Below are 21081 nucleotides of genomic sequence, written 5' to 3'. Positions count from 1 at the left end.
AAGTTGCCCCTCAGGTTCCAATTAAATCTTTCCCCTCTCACCTTAAACCGATGTCCTCTGGTTCTTGATTCCTTTACTCTGGGTAAAAGATTCTGCATTCACCCTATGTATTCCCCTCATGATTTTGTACACCTCCATAAGGTCACCCCTCATCCTCCTGTGCTCCAGGGCATAAAGTCTTTGTCTGCTCAACCCCTCCCTATAGTCGAATCAGTCTGAAGAAGGGTCTCGACCTGAAACGTCACCCATTCCTTCTCTCCAGAGATCCTGCCTGTCCTGCTGAGTTACTCCAGCATTTTGTGTCTATCCACCCACGCCCTTGAGCCTTGGCAACATCCTTGTAAATCTCCTCAGCACTCTTTCCAGCTTAACGACATCCTTCCTAAAGCACGGTGAGCAAAACTGAATACATGTTTTTTACATGCTTATATTTTTTCACTGAAGTATGAAATAAAGCTTACCTTCTTTGCCCTGTAGTCTATTATCTGAGAAAGACCTAAAACTGTTGTCAGCGTACTACCCCCGAGAAGAAATGCTCCTCCAACAATCTTTTGAAATGCCATCGTGTTTTCTGAAATACAAAATCACAAGTTTAGCTCAAACTCTTTTACGGACAATATTTTTGTTACAGAAGTGGCAGATGAAGACAAAGTAGCAAAGTGTGGAGTCAAAGGGACTTTGGAGCGCTGGTGCAAGATTCCCAGAACGTTAATTTGCAAGTCGCATCGGTAGTAGGGAGTAGGAACGTTAATTTGGAAGTCGCATCTAGTACCAGAGGCCATTGCCACAGATGGCTGTGGAAGCCAAGTCATTGGATATATTTAATGAGAAACATTTCTGCAAAGTACAGAGAAGATTTACAAGTAAGTTGCCAGGATTCGAGGGCTTGAACTATTGGGAGAGGTTATACAAAAATGCTGGAGAAACTCAGCGGGTGCAGCAGCATCTATGGAGCGAAGGAAATAGGTGACGTTTCGGGCCGAAACCCTTCCCTGGGAGAGGTTGATCAGGTTAGGACTGGCGTGCAAGAGGATGTGGGGTGATGTTATTGAGGTGTAAAGAATCACGAGGGGGATGGGGTAAATGCAGTCTTTTAGCCAGAGTAGGGGAATCAAGAACCAGAGTACATAGGTTTAAGGTGAAAAGAGAAAGATTTAATGGATAAACTAAAGATGGCTGCAATAGAGGCCTGGCAGAGCATCACCAGAGATGAAACCCAGCAACTGGTGATGTCCATGAATCTCAGACTTCAAGGAGTCATTGCATGCAAAGGATATGCAACACAATACTAAACATGACTACTTTCAGTTACATGACATTGCTGTGTCCCAAACATTATGGTGCCCTGAAATTTGGGGAACTATGTATAAACACAGCTGTAATTTCTACATGGTGAAACCAAAATATATAAAAATGGCCTTTATTAAAATCTGACAATGTGCACTTTAACCACATGTGATTTTTTTCTATTACAAATCTCAAATTATGGAGAACAGAGGCAAATAAATAAATGATGGGTCTTTGTCCCAAACATTATGGAGGGCACTGTATATTTATACAATTACATTGACTTGTGATATTTGTAAAGTTGCATTTTAAGGACTAGGGCACTATGTATGTTTAATGCACTTCTATATCATGCTTAAAATACCTTTACTAACCATAGATTCTTGAAGTGTAATAAGATTAAAATATAATTAATTGTCGTATCCATCATAATTTACATAGCCGAATGCAAAATATAAAAAGACTAAAATAACAATAAAGCACTCTCCAATTCATGTTTCATGAATTAGGCCATTCGGCCCATCAAGTCTACTCCAACATTCAATCATGGCTGATCTATCTTTCCCTCTCAACCCCATTCTCCTGCCTTCTCCTCATAACCCCTGACTACTTACTAATCAAGAATATGTCAATCTCATCCTTAAAAATATTAATTGAATTGGTCTCCAGTCATCTGTGGCAAGGAATTCCACAGATTCACAACCCTGACTAGAGCAATTCCTCATCTCCAAGAAGCAAAACAAACTGCTCCTACTCCATTCATTAGAAATTAAATTCCTCAAGCTTGTCCCTAAAATGGCGGCACAGTGGCGCAGCGGTAGGGTTTGATCCTGACCTCGGGTGCTGTCTGTGTGGAGTTTGCACGTTCCCCCTGTGACCGCGTGGGTTTCCTCCGGGTACTCCGCTTTCCTCCCACATCCCCAAAGAAGTGCGAGTTTGAAGGTTAATTAGCCTCTGTAAATTACCCCTAGTGTGTATGGAGTGAATGTGAAATTGAGATAACATAGAACTTGTGTGAACGGGTGATTGATGGTCGGTGTGGACATGTGTCTCTAGCTCTGTGAGGCAGTAGCTCAGCCGCTGCGCTGCTGTAGAGTAGTTCCTATATTAAAGTTGTGATATAAATGTAGCTGGTGATCATCCTAGTAGCAAAGGCATTGCTTTCAACAGATTCAATAAATTAGTCAAAGAGTCATACAGCATGGAAAAAGGCTCTTCGGCCCAACTCATCCAAGATGCCCCAACTAAGCGAGTCCCATTTGCCCATGTTTGGCCCATCTCCTTCTAAACCTTGCCTGTCCATGTACCTGTCCAAATGTCATTTAACTGCTGTTATAGTACCTGCCTCAACTGACCCGCTGAGTTACTCCAGCATTTTGTGTCTATCTCCCCTGGCAACTCATTTCATTTACCCACCACCTTCTGAGTGAAAAGCATGGCTGTTCTATAGACATAACTTTCACAACAACAGTAGGAACAGTAAGCAGATCTGTTAAACATAACTTTCATTTCAATAAGTATTTAACCTAACCAGCTGTTATGACAAGCTTTAAGAGATTTGACAGATTCCTGATTAGTTATGGGGAGAAGGCAGGAGAATGGGGTTGAGAGGGAAATAGAGCAGCCATGATTGAATGGCGGAGTAGACTCGATGGGCTGAATGGTCTAATTCCGCTCCGAGAAGTTATGGACTTATGAAGACCCTTTCCATTTAGTGACTAACTCTTTACTTCACTTATACAACAGCTTAATTCAAATTATGGCATACATGGTCTCTGATACGTTGTTATCTATGTGAAATATATTTAGAATACTTTGAAGCGATTAATATTGTATTATCCCTCGTGTAAAAAAAGAGTGAACATGTTAGGTGCACCATAAAAGGATGAGCTCTTTAAACATAACCTACGCTGTTAAATAGAAATTTCCCTCATCATTCTATGTACATAATTTTATGTACAACGATATAAATATTCTAGACTTTACTGATTTCTTACATTCTTCACTGATTAAAAAGATAGCCTCAGTGGCGAATTGGTATCATTATAAATGAAATTATAACAGTCGGACTATGGAAAAGTGTTGAGAAAGGCAATAATACAGTGAATCAATGATAATCGTGTTTTAAATTACGCAAGAATTTTAATTTGCCTGGTGATTAAGATCATCTGGGAATTCCATAATTAAAGAAATCAGTGTGCATAATTGGTTGTTTATTGAACTAAACCTAAAATTTCACGCAAATAAACGTCAGGCGATAATCATTGGTAAGTTTTGTGCATTTAACTCACAAGGGAAACGTCTCAATTAACTTTAAGTGAAACAAGTGCAGCAAAACTCATTTTGCAAAGGGAGGAAAAATACCAATTGCTGTTTGCATGCACGCAAATGGACACAAACTCTCAGTGCATTATTGTTTACACAGAGTAAATGCATTGACATATTCCCCCAGAGGCAACCAGCTCTGAGATCTAAGGTAGTCATCTTCTTCTGCTTCATGTTTTCAGCTGAAGTAACCGGTCAAGAAAGAACAGAAATCCTAGTTGAGTTTGATTCAATCAATGCAAACCCTCCCATCTCCACCTCCTGCAACATATTAAGGTACTGGAATGATCCGCCTAGGCGACTATGGGAACGGATCTGCTGGCTCCGGCCAGGCCAGAGTTCCAGAGCCCCGGCTGCAGGGGCCAAATTCGACCCGCAGATCGGCATAGTAGTCCAGATGAATGAATCAATACGTTTATTGGCCAAGTATTCACATACAAGGAATTCGCCTTGGTGCTCCGCCCGCAAGTGACATGACATACAGTGACAGTTAGGAATAACACATAAAACAAATAATAAAACACTATCAATTAAACATGTGAATTAAATAAAATACCAGAGCATAAGGAGGCTGCAGATATTTAGTTGAGATCGGCCGCCTCACCCGGCATAGGTGCCACATTTTCGAGGGGGACATCATGGCGGTGGGGGGGGGGGGGGGGGGGGGGGGGGGGGCTTCAAGTGTGCTCTTGTAATATTGTCCGGATTAAAGGAGGTGCCAGACTACCAATTGCCAGAAAATCAGTGGTGGACCTATCCAATGCAATTATGGATTGTCATGCAGAAGAATTGCTGAAGATGCAAACAAATTGAGAAAACATAACTTTGTTCCTTTTGGAACATAGAACAGGACAGGAACAGTGCACAATGTCTGTGCCGAACATGATGCCAAGATAAACTAATTTTTTGAGCATGCACATGATCCATATCCCTCCATCCCTTGAGTATGCATGGGTCTATCTAAAAGCCTTTTAAACACCATTGTGGTATCTGCCTCCACCACCAACCCTGGCAGCATGTTCCAGGCTTCAACCCCCCCCCCCCCCCCCCCCCCCCCCCCCCCCCCCCCCCCTCCCCCCTGTAAGAAAATTGTCCCTCTCATTTATAGCTGTGAGCTCTAGTCATCAACATTTTACAAGAACAAAGAATGATTCAAATAATGAACAAGGTAGAACTTCCATTTTGAGGGCAATCCAAACTTTGGGCAGAAACTTTCAAGAGAGAGTTAGATTTAATTCTTAGGGCTAAAGGATTCAAGGGATATGGGGAAAAAGCAGGAACGGGGTACTGATTTTAGATGATCAGCCATGATCATATTGAATGGTGGTGCTGGCTCGAAGAGCCGAGTGGCGTACTCCTGAACCTATTTTTCTCTGTTTCTAAATTATCTTTGACAGTTGCTCTCATTTTCCAAAATGAGTTTACAACTCCGTTTATAAATTCATTTGCATGACCACAAACCATCTTCTTTGAATCAGTGCAATCAGGCAGATTAATTGAATGCAATTATTTATTTTTGATTGCTTTAAAAATATGCCTTGTTTAAGAATTTTAAACTAATGCAATGTTATTAATGTAACTGAAAATAAATTTAGATTTTAGAGAAACAGTGCAGAAACAGGACCTTCAGCCCACCAAGTCCACGCAGACCGGCAATCACCCCGCACAGTAACGCTATCCTACACACACGGGACAATTTTATCAAAGCCAATTACCTACAAACCTGTACGTATGTGGGAGGAAACCAGAGCACCCAGAGAAACCCCCAATTTTTTTTTAAATACTCTTCTTCTTAGGCAGATTTTTGGGATCAGGGATGGCTTGCTTTACATAGAACATAGAACATAGAACAGTACCACACAGGAACAGGTCCTTCAGCCCACATTGTCTGTGTCGTAAAACTAATCTCCTCTGCCTGCATATCTCTCCATTCCTCTCCATATCTAAGTGCCTATCCAAAAACTTCTTATATGCCACTGTTGTGACTGCTTCCACTTCCACTCCCACCCCTGGCAGCATGTTCCAGGCACCCACCTATGGTGCAATAGGATTCTTAGAAATTACTCATTTGAATCGAGCAATCATTGTGAGTAACCATTTAACAAAGCAAGGAAACCATACTCAGTTGGGACAGGAATAATGACATCATATGAGGCGGCACGGTGGCACAGCTGCTGCCTTACAACGCCAGAGACCCATGTTCAGTCCTGACTATGGCTGCTGTCTGTACGGAATTTGCACGTTCTTCCCGTGACTGCGTGGGTTTCCCCTGGGAGCTCCGGTTTCCTCCCACACTCCAAAGATATGCAGGTTTTTAGGTTAATTGGCTTCTGTAAATTGCCCCCGAGTGTGTATGATATAACTAGTGTATGGGGTGATCACTGGTCAGTGCTCACTCAGTTGGCTGAAGGTCGTTTCCATGTTGTATCTCTAAACTAAACGAAAAGAATTGTAAAACATTTGGACATATACATAGATAGGAAATGTTTAGAGGGAGAAGGGCCAAACCCAGGCAATCTTGGTCGGCATGGAGACAAATGGTGTCAAAGGGCCTGCTTCCGTGATGAATGACTGTGACTCTAGAGGCTGAGAGACCTGAATATCTATATAATTAAAAGTCTCATCTTGACCACTTCCTGCTGCGCTGTCTATTGATTTTAGAAAAAACGCTACCCTGTATCGCTGTGATTTTTGGCCATCTTACTCAAAGTCCTCCTCTGCTGATCCAGCCCCGAGGAGTTTTCCCATTGATGAAAAATAAAAAAGTTATGAGTGTTTAAAAAACCTTGAGATCAGCTGATTGGTCCTCTCGCCTGTCAATCACCGAGGTGAAGGTAACGCCCCTTCCGGGGAGGGGGGGGGGGGCAGGACTACAAAACCCCGGATGCCTGGACGCGAGTCAGTCACTCAGCAAGATCACGAGGGAGAGGCCACGGCGGTCATTCTAAGCTGTGAATCAACTGAACTGTGAGTCTGCAATGTACTTGCAATAAATGATTTGTTAGCCCTTAATGACAATGCCATGAGTTGTTTGGCCTGCTGCCCTGCCTGTGCTTGAAACTGCAATACTTTATTAGGTCCGACTGTGTTTGGAAGGAATAAATGCTTTATCAGGTCCAACTGTGTTTGGAAGGAATAAATGCTTTATTAGGTCCGACTGTGTTTAGTCCAAAAGTCCCGCTCATTTCGTGACTTGCGCTTAGTGGACAGGTCGCGCTGATTGCGTCATTTCCGGCGAGCGCAGAGGTCGCGCTGATTGCGTCATTTCCGGTAAGTGCAGAGGTCACGCTGATTGCGGAAGTGCCGCTGACTGCGGAAGCCCCAAAGTGGAGAGGCCGCGCTCAGCTGTGTGAGTAGATTCAAGAACGTTTACTGTCATATATATGGGATGTGAGCCAGTGTGTGTGAGTGTGTATGTGAGTGTATGTGTATGTGTGTGTGTGAGTGTGAGTGTGAGTGTGTGTATTGGAATTGGTGGAGAGGTGATTCCTTTAAAGTGAGAGGGGCAAAGTTTACAGGAGACGCACGGGGTATGGACATGCAGGGAATGCTTCATTGTTACATGTACCTCGCAACTGTGAAATTATTTTTGCCTACAGTTCAGTAAAACCTTACTATACACGCCCAATCATACTTAAGTACAAAAGTGTAAGAATAGCAGTTGACCCTGATATTAAACCGAAGAGACAGACACTGAGACACACAGGGAGACACACAGAGAGAGACACACAGAGACACACACACACACACAGAGACACATGCAGAGAGACACACAGAGAGACAGACACACACACAGAGCTACATGCGCAGAGAGACAGACACACACAGAGACACACGCAGAGACACACGCAGAGAGACACAGAGAGAGACACGCAGAGACACACACACACACACACACAGAGACACAGATGCTGGTAAGCACCGGTGCTGGAAGTAATCCTGTTACACAACTACTCTTTCTCCATACCCATGATGAACAAAGAGGAGAAGCTTCCCCACACGCCGACACTGACCAAGCATTCACACTCGACAAGCTTGAGAGGTGAAAAGCCAGAACGATTTGCGTGTTAACACTAAACTCTCAGTGCAAGCCCAATTCAAAGCCTTGACGTGTCTGCAGAACAGATCCAAGCTGACAGTTGACTCAAGTCAAGCAAGGTTCCTCCAGGGAGCCCCACTCAGCTTTTTGGAGATGTCAGATCAAAATCGTTTTGCACTGAAGTGATATCTGTAATGCAAACTGATGCAATAAAAGAAAACTAAACACAAATGAGTTCTGGCTAACATGGTCGGATCCACGTATGTGATTTTTAGCTGCAATCCTGGACTGCATGCTAGTTTGAGTTTAGTTTATTGTCTCGTGGATCGAGTGAAAAGCTTTTGCTGCGTGCTAACCAGTCAGGAGAAAGACAATACATGGTTACAATCAAGCCGTCCACAGTGTGCAGGTACAGGATAAAGGGAAGATAGACACAAAAAGCTGGAGTAATTCAGCGGGACAGGCAGCATCCCTGGAGAGAAGGAATGGGTGACGTTCGGGTCGAGACCGTTCTTCAGTCTAAACCAGCATCTGCAGTTCTTACCTCCACAGGATAAAGGGAATAAGGAGGATGATATTGAAGCCAACGAAGGTAAAAACGATGGCTTCAAATCATCCTCAAGATAACAGTAAAACTGCACAAAGATGCCACTGACTTTAAGCTCAAAGCATATTTAATTTGTTCATGGAATATGACCTTGCTTAAAGATTCATATTTTATTACAGATTTCACATCGTTTTCCCACTCAGTCCACTGGTTAGTGATTTTAGAATTAAAAATGAAATATTTATACATGACATATAATATTTTTTTAGGACAAATTTCTTCCCCACCCTTGCCTCGAACCCTTGGAATATACAGCTTTGATTTTTAGATATCTCAGCAGAGATTGACTGATCACAAGGTGTTTTTGACTGGTGTAGATTAATTGATACTCTGTCCCCTGATTTAGTCTTCTACACAAGCCCTGTTGCTACCACCTAACCCCCCTCCCTCCTCTCCTCACCCCCAGCAATTAGAGTCATAGAGTGATACAGTGTGGAAGCAGGCCCTTCAGCCCAACTTGCCCACAACGGCCAAAATGTCCCAACTACACTAGTCCCACCTGCCTGCGTTTGGTCCATATCCTTCTAAACTTGTCCTCTCCATGTACCTGCCTAACTTTCTTAAACATTGGGATAGTCCCAGCCTCAACTAACTCTTCTGGCAGCTTGTTCCATACACCCACCACCCTTTGTGTGAAAAGGTTACCCCTCAGATTCTTATTAAATCTTTTCCCCTTCACCTTGAACCTATGTCCTCTGGTCCTCGATTCACCTACTCTGGGCAAGAGACTCTGGGCAAGAGACTACCCGATCTATTCCTCTCATGATTTAATACATCTCTATAAGATCACCCCTCATCCTACTGCGCTCCAAGGAATAGAGACTCATCCTACTCAACCTCTCCCTATAGCTCAGACCCTCTAGTCCCGACAACATCCTCGTAAATCTTCTCTGAACCCTTTCAAGCTTGACAATATCTTTCCTATAACATGGTGCCCAGAACTGAACACAATATTCTAAATGCGGCCTCACCAATGTCTTATACAACTGCAACATGACCTCCCATTAAGGAGCTATGTGTAGATGTGTAGAACTCCAGATGTTGGTTTATACCAAAGATAGACCCAAGGTGCTAGAGTAACTCAGTGGGTCAGGCAGCATCCCTGGAGAAAAAGGAAAGGTGACGTTTCGGGTGGGGACCTTCCCTCTGACCTAGATATCAAGCCATCTTGATATCTTTCCAAATTATCCTGTAAAATGGTTCAACAAAAATGTGTGCTTGAGTAATCCATGTTGATTGGTTTAGATTTGATTAGCAAGGGTGTCAGGGGTTATGGAGAAGGCACGAGAATGGGGTTGAGAAGGAAAGATAGATCAACCATGATCGAATGGGGGAGTAGACTTGATGGGCTTAATTCTGCTCCTACAACATGAAATATAGTTCAATTCCCCTGTAATCCTTCCCCACGACACAGTGATTCATTTCCAGCTGGCTCGAAGCTTAAAATCAGAGTATGTTTCCACCCCCTTCTTCCACTGGTTAGTGAAGAACCCCAATGCATTTCGTTGTCTCTGTACTGTACACTGACAATGGCAATTAAAATTGAATCTGAATCTGAATCTGAGACGGGTTCCAATCCGAAACGTCACCCATCCTTTTTCTCTAGAGGTGCTGCCTGACCCGCTGAGTTACTCCAGAATTTTGTATCTAACAGGGGAAATATTACAGGCTCCCTCAGTTTTCCCGATATCTCTATTTTGCCCCATCCACCACAATATTTAGTTTCATTTCGTTTAGGGATACAGCGTGGAAACAGGCCCCTTGGGATAACAAGTCCACACCGACCAATTGTTCAAGGGAAAATAGACTACTCAAAGTCAAGAGTGTTTAATTGTCATGTGTACCGACAACGGAACAATTAAATCCTTATTGGCAGCAGAAAAACAAGCCTGTAAACACAGTACACATAGAGCTGCACGATGGCGCAGCGGTAGAACTGCTGCCTTATAGCGCCAGAGACCCGAGTTCGATCCGGACTACGGGAACTGTCTGTACGGAGTTTGTACATTCATCCTGTGACCACGTGGGCTTCCCCCAGATGCACCGGTTTCTTCCCACACTCCAAAGACGTAGAGTTCTGTAGGCTAATTGGCTTCAGTAAACATTGTAAATTGTCCCTAGCGTGTAGGACAGTGCCAGTGTACAGGGATCGCGGGGCGGCGCGGACTCGGTGGGCTGAAGGGCCTGTTTCCGCGCTGTATCTCTAAGAAAAGATAGATAATATGTTTAGTTTAGTTTAGAGATACAGCATGGAAACAGGACCTTCAGCCCACCGAGTCCATGCCAACCATTGATCAGCCGTACAATAGTTCTATCCTACAGCTTTAGGGACAATTTGCAGAAGCCATTTAACCTTCAAGTATTTGGAATGTGGGAGGAAACCGGAGCACCTGGAGAAAACCTACGCAGTCACAGGGAGAACGTACAAACACCTTCTTCAGGGTATCGACCCAAAACCTATTATATTTCTCCAGAGATGGTGCCTGACCCGTTAAGTTTGTCCAGCACTTTGTGCCTATTTTGTAAACAAGCACCTGCAGTTCCTTGTGTCTCACTCACAAGAGCTTATTTATTCCTTGTTCTCACTTACATGGAACAGTACAGCGCAGGAACGGGCCCTTCGGACCACAATGTCTGTGGTGAACATGGTGCCAAGTTAAACTAAATCTCCTCTGCTTGTACATGATCCATGTCCCTCCACTCCCTGCATATTTGATTAGCACAGGTGTCAGAGGTTTCGGGGAGAAGGCAAGAGAATGGGGTTAAGAGGGGAAGATAGATCAGCCATGATTGAATGGCGGAGTGGACTTGATTGGCCGAATGGCCTAATTCTACTCCTATCACTTATGACATATCCATATGCCCATCTAGAAGCCTCTTAAATAATGTACCAGGATAGAATCCCAAATGGCATGCAGAAATGTTCACATTCCTCCTTTCTGCGGGAGCAGTACGGAGAAATGCGAGGAACAGAATTGAAAAGGCAGATAGGTGTAAGCATGAAAAAGCTGCAAGATGATAATTAATTGTTGGAACCAAAGTAGACAATTCAACGCTGGAGCTCACACAGTGCAGAATGTATTTTCTTTAGGAAGACAGAAGGTGGAAGATTATAAAATTATGGGAGGCATAGATAGGGTAGACAGTCAGAACTTTTTGCCCCATGGTGGAAATGTCCAAGACTGGAGGCCATAACTTTAAGGTGAGAAAGGTAAAGTTTAAAGGGGATGTGCGGGGCAAGATTATTTTTACACATAGGGTGTTTGGGTGCCTGGAACTCATTGCCAGGGGTGGTGGGGGAGATAGATACGATAGTGGTGTTTTAAGATTTTAGCAGGCGTATGGATATGCAGGGAATGGAGGGATATGGATCCCGTTCAGTCAGAAGAGATTAGTTTAAGTTGGCATCATGTTTGACATGGACATTATGGGCTTGATTTGGTGCTGTGCTGGTCTATGTTCTATGTTTAATGTTTTTAAATCACTGGTTCAATTTGTGTGCCTCACAGTAATGAGAAGTAGTGATTGAGTTTAGATTTTAGTTTCGAGGTACAGCAGGGAAACAGGCCCTTCTACACACTCAGTCCACACCATCCATTGATCACCTGTTCACACTAGTTCTACGTTATCCCACTTTCTCACTCCTTACACTCTATGGCCAATTTTTGTTACAGACGTCAATTAACCTACAAAGCCACACGTCATTGGGATGTGTGTGGAGACCAGAGCACCCACGCGGCCACAGGAAAAACGTGCAAATTCCACACAGACAGCACTCAAGGTCAGGATCAAACATGGGTCCCTGGTGCTGTGAGGCAGTAGTCCTTCTAGCTGCGCCACTGTACCGCCCATAGTTCCAAAACCAACCTCTGTAGCACTTTTAGTTTAGTTTAGTTTATTGTTACGTGTACCGAGGTACAGTAAAAATCTTTTCTTTGCATGCTATCCAGTCAAAGGATGTACCTGATTACAATCAAGCCGTCCACAGTGTACAATCAAGCCACATTCAAGTATAGAAACATAGATACATAGAAATCAGGTGCAGGAGTAGGCCATTCGGCCCTTCGAGCCTGCACCGCCATTCAATATGATCATGGCTGATCATCCAACTCAGTATCCCGTACCTGCCTTCTCTCCACTCTCTGATTCCCTTAGCCACAAGGGCCACATTTAACTCCCTCTTAAATATAGCCAATGAACTGGCCTCGACTACCCTCTGTGGCAGGGAGTTCCAGAGATTCACCACTCTCTGTGTGAAAAAAGTTCTTCTCATCTCGGTTTTAAAGGATTTCCCCCTTATCCTTAAGCTGTGACCCCTTGTCCTGGACTTCCCCAACATCGGGAGCAATCTTCCTGCATCTAGCCTGTCCAACCCCTTAAGAATTTTGTAAGTTTCTATAAGATCCCCTCTCAATCTCCTAAATTCTAGAGGGTATAAACCAAGTCTATCCAGTCTTTCTTCATAAGACAGTCCTGACATCCCAGGAATCAGTCTGGTGAACCTTCTCTGCACTCCCTCTATGGCAATAATGTCCTTCCTCAGATTTGGAGACCAAAACTGTACGCAATACTCCAGGTGTGGTCTCACCAAGACCCTGTACAACTGCAGTACAACCTCCCTGCTCCTATACTCAAATCCTTTTGCTATGAAAGCTAACATACCATTCGCTTTCTTCACTGCCTGCTGCACCTGCATGCCCACTTTCAATGACTGGTGTACCATGACACCCAGGTCTCGCTGCATCTCCCCTTTTCCTAGTCGGCCACCATTTAGATAATAGTCTGCTTTCCTGTTTTTGCCACCAAAATGGATAACCTCACATTTATCCACATTATACTGCATCTGCCAAACATTTGCCCACTCACCCAGCCTATCCAAGTCACCTTGCAGTCTCCTAGCATCCTCCTCACAGCTAACACTGCCCCCCAGCTTAGTGTCATCCGCAAACTTGGAGATATTGCCTTCAATTCCCTCATCCAGATCATTAATATATATTGTAAATAGCTGGGGTCCCAGCACTGAGCCTTGCGGTACCCCACTAGTCACTGCCTGCCATTGTGAAAAGGACCCGTTTACTCCTACTTTTTGCTTCCTGTTTGCCAGCCAGTTCTCTATCCACATCAATACTGAACCCCCAATGCCGTGTGCTTTAAGTTTGTAAACTAATCTCTTATGTGGGACCTTGTCGAAAGCCTTCTGGAAGTCCAGATACACCACATCGACTGGTTCTCCCCTATCCACGCTACTAGTTACATCCTCGAAAAATTCTATAAGATTCGTCAGACATGATTTACCTTTTGTAAATCCATGCTGACTTTGTCCAATGATTTCACCACTTTCCAAATGTGCTGCTATCCCATCTTTAATAACTGACTCTAGCAGTTTCCCCACTACCGATGTTAGACTAACTGGTCTGTAATTCCCCGTTTTCTCTCTCCCTCCCTTCTTAAAAAGTGGGGTTACGTTTGCTACCCGCCAATCCTCAGGAACTACTCCAGAATCTAAAGAGTTTTGAAAGATTATTACTAATGCATCTACTATTTCTGGAGCTACTTCCTTAAGTACTCTGGGATGCAGCCTATCTGGCCCTGGGGATTTATCGGCCTTTAATCCATTTAATTTACCCAACACCACTTCCCGGCTAACCTGGATTTCACTCAATTCCTCCAACTCCTTTGACCCGCGGTCCTCTGCTATTTCCGGCAGATTATTTATGTCTTCCTTAGTGAAGACGGAACCAAAGTAGTTATTCAATTGGTCCGCCATATCCTTGTTCCCCATGATCAACTCACCTGTTTCTGACTGCAAGGGACCTACATTTGTTTTAACTAATCTCTTTCTTTTCACATATCCATAAGTATAATAGGTAGAGCGAAGGGGAAGATACGGAGTGCAGAAATCTGATATTATAATGGGCAGAACAGTGGCGCAGCGGCAGAGTTGCTGTCTTACAACGGCGGAGACCCTGGTACGATCCAGACCATGGGTGCTGTCTGTAGGGAATTTTACATTCTCCCCGTGACCTGCTTGGGTTGTCTCCGAGATCTTCGGTTTCCTCGCATACTCCAAAGACGTACTGGTATGTAGGTTCATTGGCTTGGTGTAAGTGCAAGTGTAAATTGTCCTTAATGTGTGTAGAATAGTGTTAGTGTGCAGGGATCGCTGGTCAGTGCGGACTCTGTGGGCCGAAGGGCCTGTTTCCTCCGCACTGTATCTCTAAAACTAAAACTGAGCTCCACACCCTCCCAAAGGCTCATATGGCTGAACATGTTCAGTGCGTAACAAACCTCACTCAGTGACATAATCCGCTCGGGAACACCCTTCAGGCTGTTCTTTCTGGCAGATTGCCGTAACTAATTGTAGAGTGCTCTCTCTCTCGAGTTCACCGAGGCTACTGGTTCTCACCACATAGTGGGCGTGAGGCCATGAACAAGTCTGCAATAACAAGGAACTGCAGACGCTGGTTTATACGAAAGATAGACACAAAGTGCTGGAGTAACTCAACAGGGCAGCACTGTGGCGCTCCAGTAGAGTTGCTGCCTCACACCGCCAGAGACCCGGGTTCGATCCTGACTATGGGTGCTGTCTGCACGGAGTTTGTACGCTCTCACCGTGACTATGTACGTTTTCTCCGGGTGCTCCGATTTCATCCCATACACCAAAGATGTGCAGCTTTGTAGGCTAATTGGCTTTGTAAATTGTAAAATTGCCCCCACTGTGTAGGATAGTGTTAAGTGTACGGGGTGATCGCTGGTCGACGCGGACTCGGTGGGCCGAAGGGCCTGTTTCCACGCTGTATCTCTAAAGTCTACCGGTCAGACATTCACGTGTATTTCTTTGGTATTGCCTTTCGGTATAGTAGATGATCACAGCACTTACATTCAGGAGCCTGAAAAGTTGGAAAACTTTGAGGATGTAACAAGTATAATGGATGAGGGAGAGCCAGTGGATGTGGTGTATCTGAACTTTCAAAAAGCCTTTGACAAGGTTCCACACAAGAGATTAGTGTGCAGAATTAGAGCACATGGTATTGCGGTTAGGGTACTGACATGGATAGAGAACTGGTTGGCAGACAGGAAGCAAAGAGTAGGAATTAACTGGTCCTTTTCAGAATGGCAGGCAGTGACGAGTGGGGTGCCGCAAGGCTCAGTGCTGGGACCCCAGTTGTTTACAATATATATTACCGATTTAGACGAGGGAATTAAATGTAACATCTCCAAGTTTGCAGATGACACAAAGCTGGGTGGCAGTGTGAGCTGCGATGAGGATGCTATGAGGCTGCAGGGTGACTTGTATAGGTTGGGTGAGTGGGCAGATGCATGGCAGATGCAGTATAATGTAAATAAATGCAAGGTTATCCACTTTGGTGTTAAGGACAAGGCGGAAGATTATTATCTGAATGGTGTCAGATTAGGAAAAGGGGAGGTGCAACGAGACCCGGGTGCCTTTGTATATCAGTCACTGAAAGTAAGCATGCAGATACAGCAGGCAGTGAAGAAAGCTAAAGGCATGTTGGCCTTCGTAGCAAGAGGATTTGAGTATAGGATCAAGGAGGTCATACTGCAGTTGTACAGAGCCCTGGTGAGACTACACCAGGAGTATTGTGTGCAGTTTTGGTCTCCTAATTTGAGGAAGGACATTCTTGTTAGTGAGGGAGTACAGCGTAGGTTCACCAGGTTAATTCCCAGAATGGTGGGACTGACATATTCTGAAAGAATGGGTCGACTTGGTTTAGAATGAGAGGGGATCTTATAGAAACATATACAATTCTTAAGGGATTGGACAGGCTAGATATAGGGAAAATGTTCCCGATGTTAGGGGAGTCCAGAATCAGGGGTCACAGTTTAAGAATAGGGGTAGGACATTTAGAACTGAGATGAGGAAAAATGTCTTCACCCAGAGAGTTATGAATCTGTGGAATTCTCTGCCACAGAAGGCAGTGGCGGCCAATGTTTTCAAAAGAGAGTTAGATTTAGCTCTTAGGGCTAAAGGAACGGGGTACTGATTTTGGAGGATCAGCTATGATCATATTGAATGGTGGTGCTGGCTCACAGGGCCGAATGGCCTTCTCCTGCACCTATTTTCCATGTTTCTTATGAGCTGTTCTAGTACATCGAGCGTGTAGACAGGACTTTGGACTTTTTGTAAATGGTGCCAGAATATGGCGACTCGTGCATGTGTGCGCTATGCAAAAGGAATTTCAGTGCACAGTGCACACGTGAGGATAAAGCACCATTAAACCATTGATGCAACTTAGAGTTGCTGGTTCACAGCCCCAACAACATGGATTCAATCTTGACTTCAGGTGCTGTCCGTGCAGAGTTTGTACGTTGTGCCTGTGTCTGCGTTGGTTCCTTCTAGTTGTTTCCATTTCCCCGCGCATCTCAAAGACATGTGGGTGGTGTAGGCTTATTGGCCACTGTGAATTGCCCCCCCACCCCCATAGGTAGAATGTGGGGAAAACTGATGGAAATGGCAGTGGGTTGGGTCATGGTGAAATGTACTGAGAGTCAAATGTCTCTGTGAGCCTGTGTAGGCAAGAACCATTGATCACCTGTTCACACTAGTTCTACGGATCTGAAAACTGGCTGTTTTCTACGTCATAAGGCTAAATGAAATGAAAATATGGGTATTTCTAAGGTGGAGATTGACAAATACTTGATTGGTACTTGAAGGGTGTTAAGAGTTATGGGGACAAGGCAGGAGAATTGGGTTGAGACGGAAAGGTAGATCATACAATGGGAAAAACAGACCCCTCAGCCAAATCTGCCCACGCCAACCAACATGTCCCACCTGCCTATGTTTGGCCCATATCCCTCGAAACCTGTCCTATCCATGTACCTGGTGAAATGGTGCAATAATCCCCGTTTCAACTACCTCCTCTGGAAACTCATCCATACACTCATCACTCTTTGCGTAAAAAAGTTTACTTCAGATTCCTATTAAATCTTTCTCCCATCAGCTTAAATCTATGTCCTCTGGTTCTCGATTCGCATACTCTGGGCAAAATACGTTGTGCGTTTACCCGATCTATTCCTCTCATTATATTGTACACCTCTATAACATCACCCTTCATCCTCCTGTGCTCCAAGGAATAGAGTCCTATCCTGCTCAACCTCTCCCTATAGCTCAGGCCCTTGAGTGCTGGCAACATCCTTCAATCAGCCATGATTGAATGGTGGAGTAAACTCAGTGGGCTGAATGGCCTACTTCTGCTGCTATGATATGAACATGAATACAAAGCTACATCTCAAAGAACTTCACGGTGATAAGACTTCTGGAGCATTTGAGAGTCGCCACATGGAGCTAATTTCCTTCTCCATTTGAAATTCCTTTATTGGTTTTAAATCATGACTTTGGTAAAGTAGAAGGTTGTAGATTAAGTCTTACTTCAGAATTGAGGTTAACAGCCCAGTAGATTCCTCGGGTAGTTTTGCAATGGTGTTGATCCCATCTTCCACATCAAACCCCCATCAGTTTTTCACCGGGATCTGAAGAATCCTTGAAGAAAAACACAGGAGTTATAATCAGCCTGAAAAAGGACCCACCCGAAACATCACCGACCGAAACATCAACCTTTGAACCTTTGAACCTTTGACCCATGTTCTCCAGAGAAGCTGCCTGACCCGCTGGGCTTTTCTCTCTAGCTTTCCTCTGTTCTGCAGGACTCTCGTTCTCTCCATTCACCCACTCGTGCTTCTCTCTAACATTCCCCAGTGAGATCTCTAATCTGCAATGCCACCTCTCCTTCCACACCTGCTCAGTGTCTCTGTTCATAATCCTCCCGGTGACACCGACCTCTTTGCACCATACCAGATGTGGTCACAGAGTTATTGACATAGTCATCAAGTCATACAGCACGCAAACAGGCCCTTCGGCCCATCTAGCCCATACCAACAAAGATACCCATTTACACTTAGTTTAGAGATACAGCATGGAAACAACAGCCCTCCTAGTCCACGCTGGCCAATGATCACCACTTCACACTAGTTCTGTTATCCCACTCTCTCATGCACTCCCTACAAACTAGGGGCAATTTACAGAAGCCAATTAATAGATAATAGGTGCAGGAGTAGGCCATTCGGCCCTTCGAGCCAGCACTGCCATTCAATGTGATCATGGCTGATCTTCTTCTTCTTGCGTATGGCATGCACAGCCTAAAGTTGTAGGACAACTTGTTCCATTTGATCTTACTTGATTGTGCACGCCAGATTGATTGCATTCGTCGAAACTGGGCGGGCCACGTGAAGGTTGCAATCTCCCACCCCAGCAAGGCTGATCATCCCCAATCGGTACCCAGTTCCTGCCTTCCCCATATCCCCTGATTCCACTATCTTAAAGAGCCCTATCTAGCTCTCTCTTGAAAGCATCCAGAGAAAACCGGCCTCCACCTGCCCACATTTGGCCCATATCCCTCTAGATAAGCCATAATCAAAAATGGCAGAGTATCCTGATGGGCCGAATGGCCTAATTCTGCTCCTCGGTCAAGAAAATTCCCAAGTACCCGTCCGTGTCTTTTAAATACTGCTATAGTACCTGCCTCAACTACCTGCTCTGGCAGCTCACTCCATACACCCACCGCACCTCAGCTTCCTCTTAAATCAATCCTCTCTAACCATGAACCTGTGTCCTCTGGTTCTTGATTCCCCTACATTGGGTAAAAGTGTCTGGGCATTCACCCTATCCATTATCCGCCCTGTAAGGCAGCAACTCTATCAGCTGTGCCACTGTGCCACCCTCTAGAATCGCAGTGACACAGCATAGAAACAGGCCCCTTCAGCCAAACTTGCCCATACCAATGAAGATGCCCCATGTACACGAGTCCCATCTGCCTGTGTTAGGCCCACATCCCTCTAAACCTGTCCTATCCATGCACCAGTATAATGTCATTGAAAAGCTGCTAAGGTCCCTGACTCAACTACTCCCCTTTGACAAAGATAGACACAAAGTGCTGAGGTAAACCCAGCGAGTCAGGCAGCATCTCTGGAGAACTCTGGAGTCAAACATCCTTTTTCTCCAGAGAAGCTGCCCGACTCGCTGAGTTACTCCAGAACTACCTTTGGAATAAAGTAGTATCCATTGTTCATTTGTATTACCTCCATTGGCAGTTGGTTCCATGTACCCACCACCCTCTGAGTGGTTGTGGAATCAGTGTGGGTTGACTGCACCCAAACAGGGTCCAACTCAGACCAAGGGGTGAGGGTGGATCCCTATCCAGGGAACATTGAAACCCAAGCTGCCCAGGACGTGAGAGAACTAGAACGGGTATACGTACAGAGTATCTTGCCCAGAGTACGGGAATTGAAAACCAGAGGACAGAGGTTTAAGGTGAGGGGGGAAAGATTTAGACTTTAGAGATACAGCGTGGAAACAGGCCCTTCGACCCATCGAGTCAGTCGACCAGCGATCACCCCGTACACTGACATTATCCTACAAATTAGGGACAATTTACAAAAGCCAATTAACCTACAAACATGTACGTCTTTGGCGTGTGGGAGGAAAGAGCACGCAGAGAAAACCTATGTGGTCACAGGGAGAACGTACAAACTCCATACAGAGAGCATCCATGGTCATGATTGAACGTGGGTCTCTGGCGCTGTAAGGCAGCAACTGTACCATTGCACCACCATGCCTCCCTTAATAAGAACCTGTAGGGTAACATTTTCACACAAAGGGTGGTGGGTGTATGGAACAAACTGCCGGAGGAGGCAGTTGAGGCAGTATCACAACGTTTAGGAAACATTTGCACAGGTATATGGATAGGATAGGTTTAGAGGGCTATGGCCAAACGTGGGCAGGTGGGACTGGTGTGGATGGGACATGTTGGTCGGTGTGGGCAAGTTGGGTCGAAGGGCCTGTTTCGATGCTGCATGACTCTATGAGCAGGTCCCATGTACCTTAGTGGTCGTGGACCCTATTTGGGTTGCCTGCACCCTAATAGGGTCCATGTCAGACCAAGGACTATGGGTGGATTCCGATCCAGGGAAATGTTGCAACCCAAGCTGGCCAGGACATGGAAGAGGAAGTGGTAGATGACTTCTGCGTCTGCAGAGGAAGGCGCGCCGGGGCCATAATGACCACTGCAGGGGGGAGCAATGCACCGGCAGGTAGCAGGTTGGATGAGGGAGGGAGGGAGGGAGGGGAATGGATGGACTTACCTGCTGATAGATGTCAGCCCAGCCGCCGCGCCAGGGACGCAGGTTGTCATTGCATCCCCTTCCTTCTGCACTGCAATGCCTGTCTGTCTCTCCCTCTCTCCCTCTCCCTCTCCCTCTCCCTCTCTCTCTCTCTCTCTCTCTCTCTCTCTCTCTCTCTCTCTCTCTCTTAATTCCCACTCACCGCATCGATCCCCCTCCTCCCCGTCCACACTTTGCAATTTAAAAAGAAAAACAAGGGTTTGCATCCACCCCCAGCTCCTCTCCCGCAAGGCAGCTCCCACTCACTTTCCTGGTTCTTGCTTGCGTGTGAGATGGTGGTGCCCTAAGAGATTGACAGTTCTTGCAGCCCAACGGGATTCAACGCTGCAGTCGAAGTGGGCTTGGCTTTTGTGCTTGTAACACCAATCACTTCCAGCAGCGAAGATCAAACCATTCTTAATCCTGTCCTTCCCCAATGATTCATCCTAAAGTGCACTCCTCTTAACTGCCAAATCATTGTTTACAGCTTCGAATTGCCCAAGTTTGACTATAGTTTTATAATTATTACTATGCTGAATATTACAATTATAGACACACAGTGCTGGAGAAACTAACTGCAGCACCCTTAGTTCAGTTTAGAAAGGAACTGCAGATGCTGGTTTACACTGAAGATAGACACAAAATT

The 21081-nt window shown here is 45.1% G+C and overlaps 1 protein-coding gene across 1 annotated transcript in view; it reads right to left on the bottom strand.

The window, feature by feature from the left end:
• The window catches only part of gpd2 (glycerol-3-phosphate dehydrogenase 2), an 83652-nt gene extending 62896 nt beyond the window's left edge, over window positions 1-20756 (bottom strand). The window contains exons 1-3 of the mRNA XM_033024070.1: window positions 20418-20756; window positions 17650-17760; window positions 462-571 (exon numbers count right to left, since the gene is read on the bottom strand). Coding sequence (XP_032879961.1) covers window positions 462-563 — 102 coding nt within the window. The 5' untranslated portion in view covers window positions 564-571; window positions 17650-17760; window positions 20418-20756. The remainder of the gene's footprint in view (window positions 1-461; window positions 572-17649; window positions 17761-20417) is intronic.
• Between the last annotated feature and the right edge of the window lie 325 nt (window positions 20757-21081).

Source organism: Amblyraja radiata, chromosome 7 (genome assembly GCF_010909765.2).
Source record: "Amblyraja radiata isolate CabotCenter1 chromosome 7, sAmbRad1.1.pri, whole genome shotgun sequence".
NCBI lineage: Eukaryota > Metazoa > Chordata > Chondrichthyes > Rajiformes > Rajidae > Amblyraja > Amblyraja radiata.
Note: the sequence above shows the minus strand (reverse complement) of the source record. Positions and strands in the feature narration are given on the sequence as shown.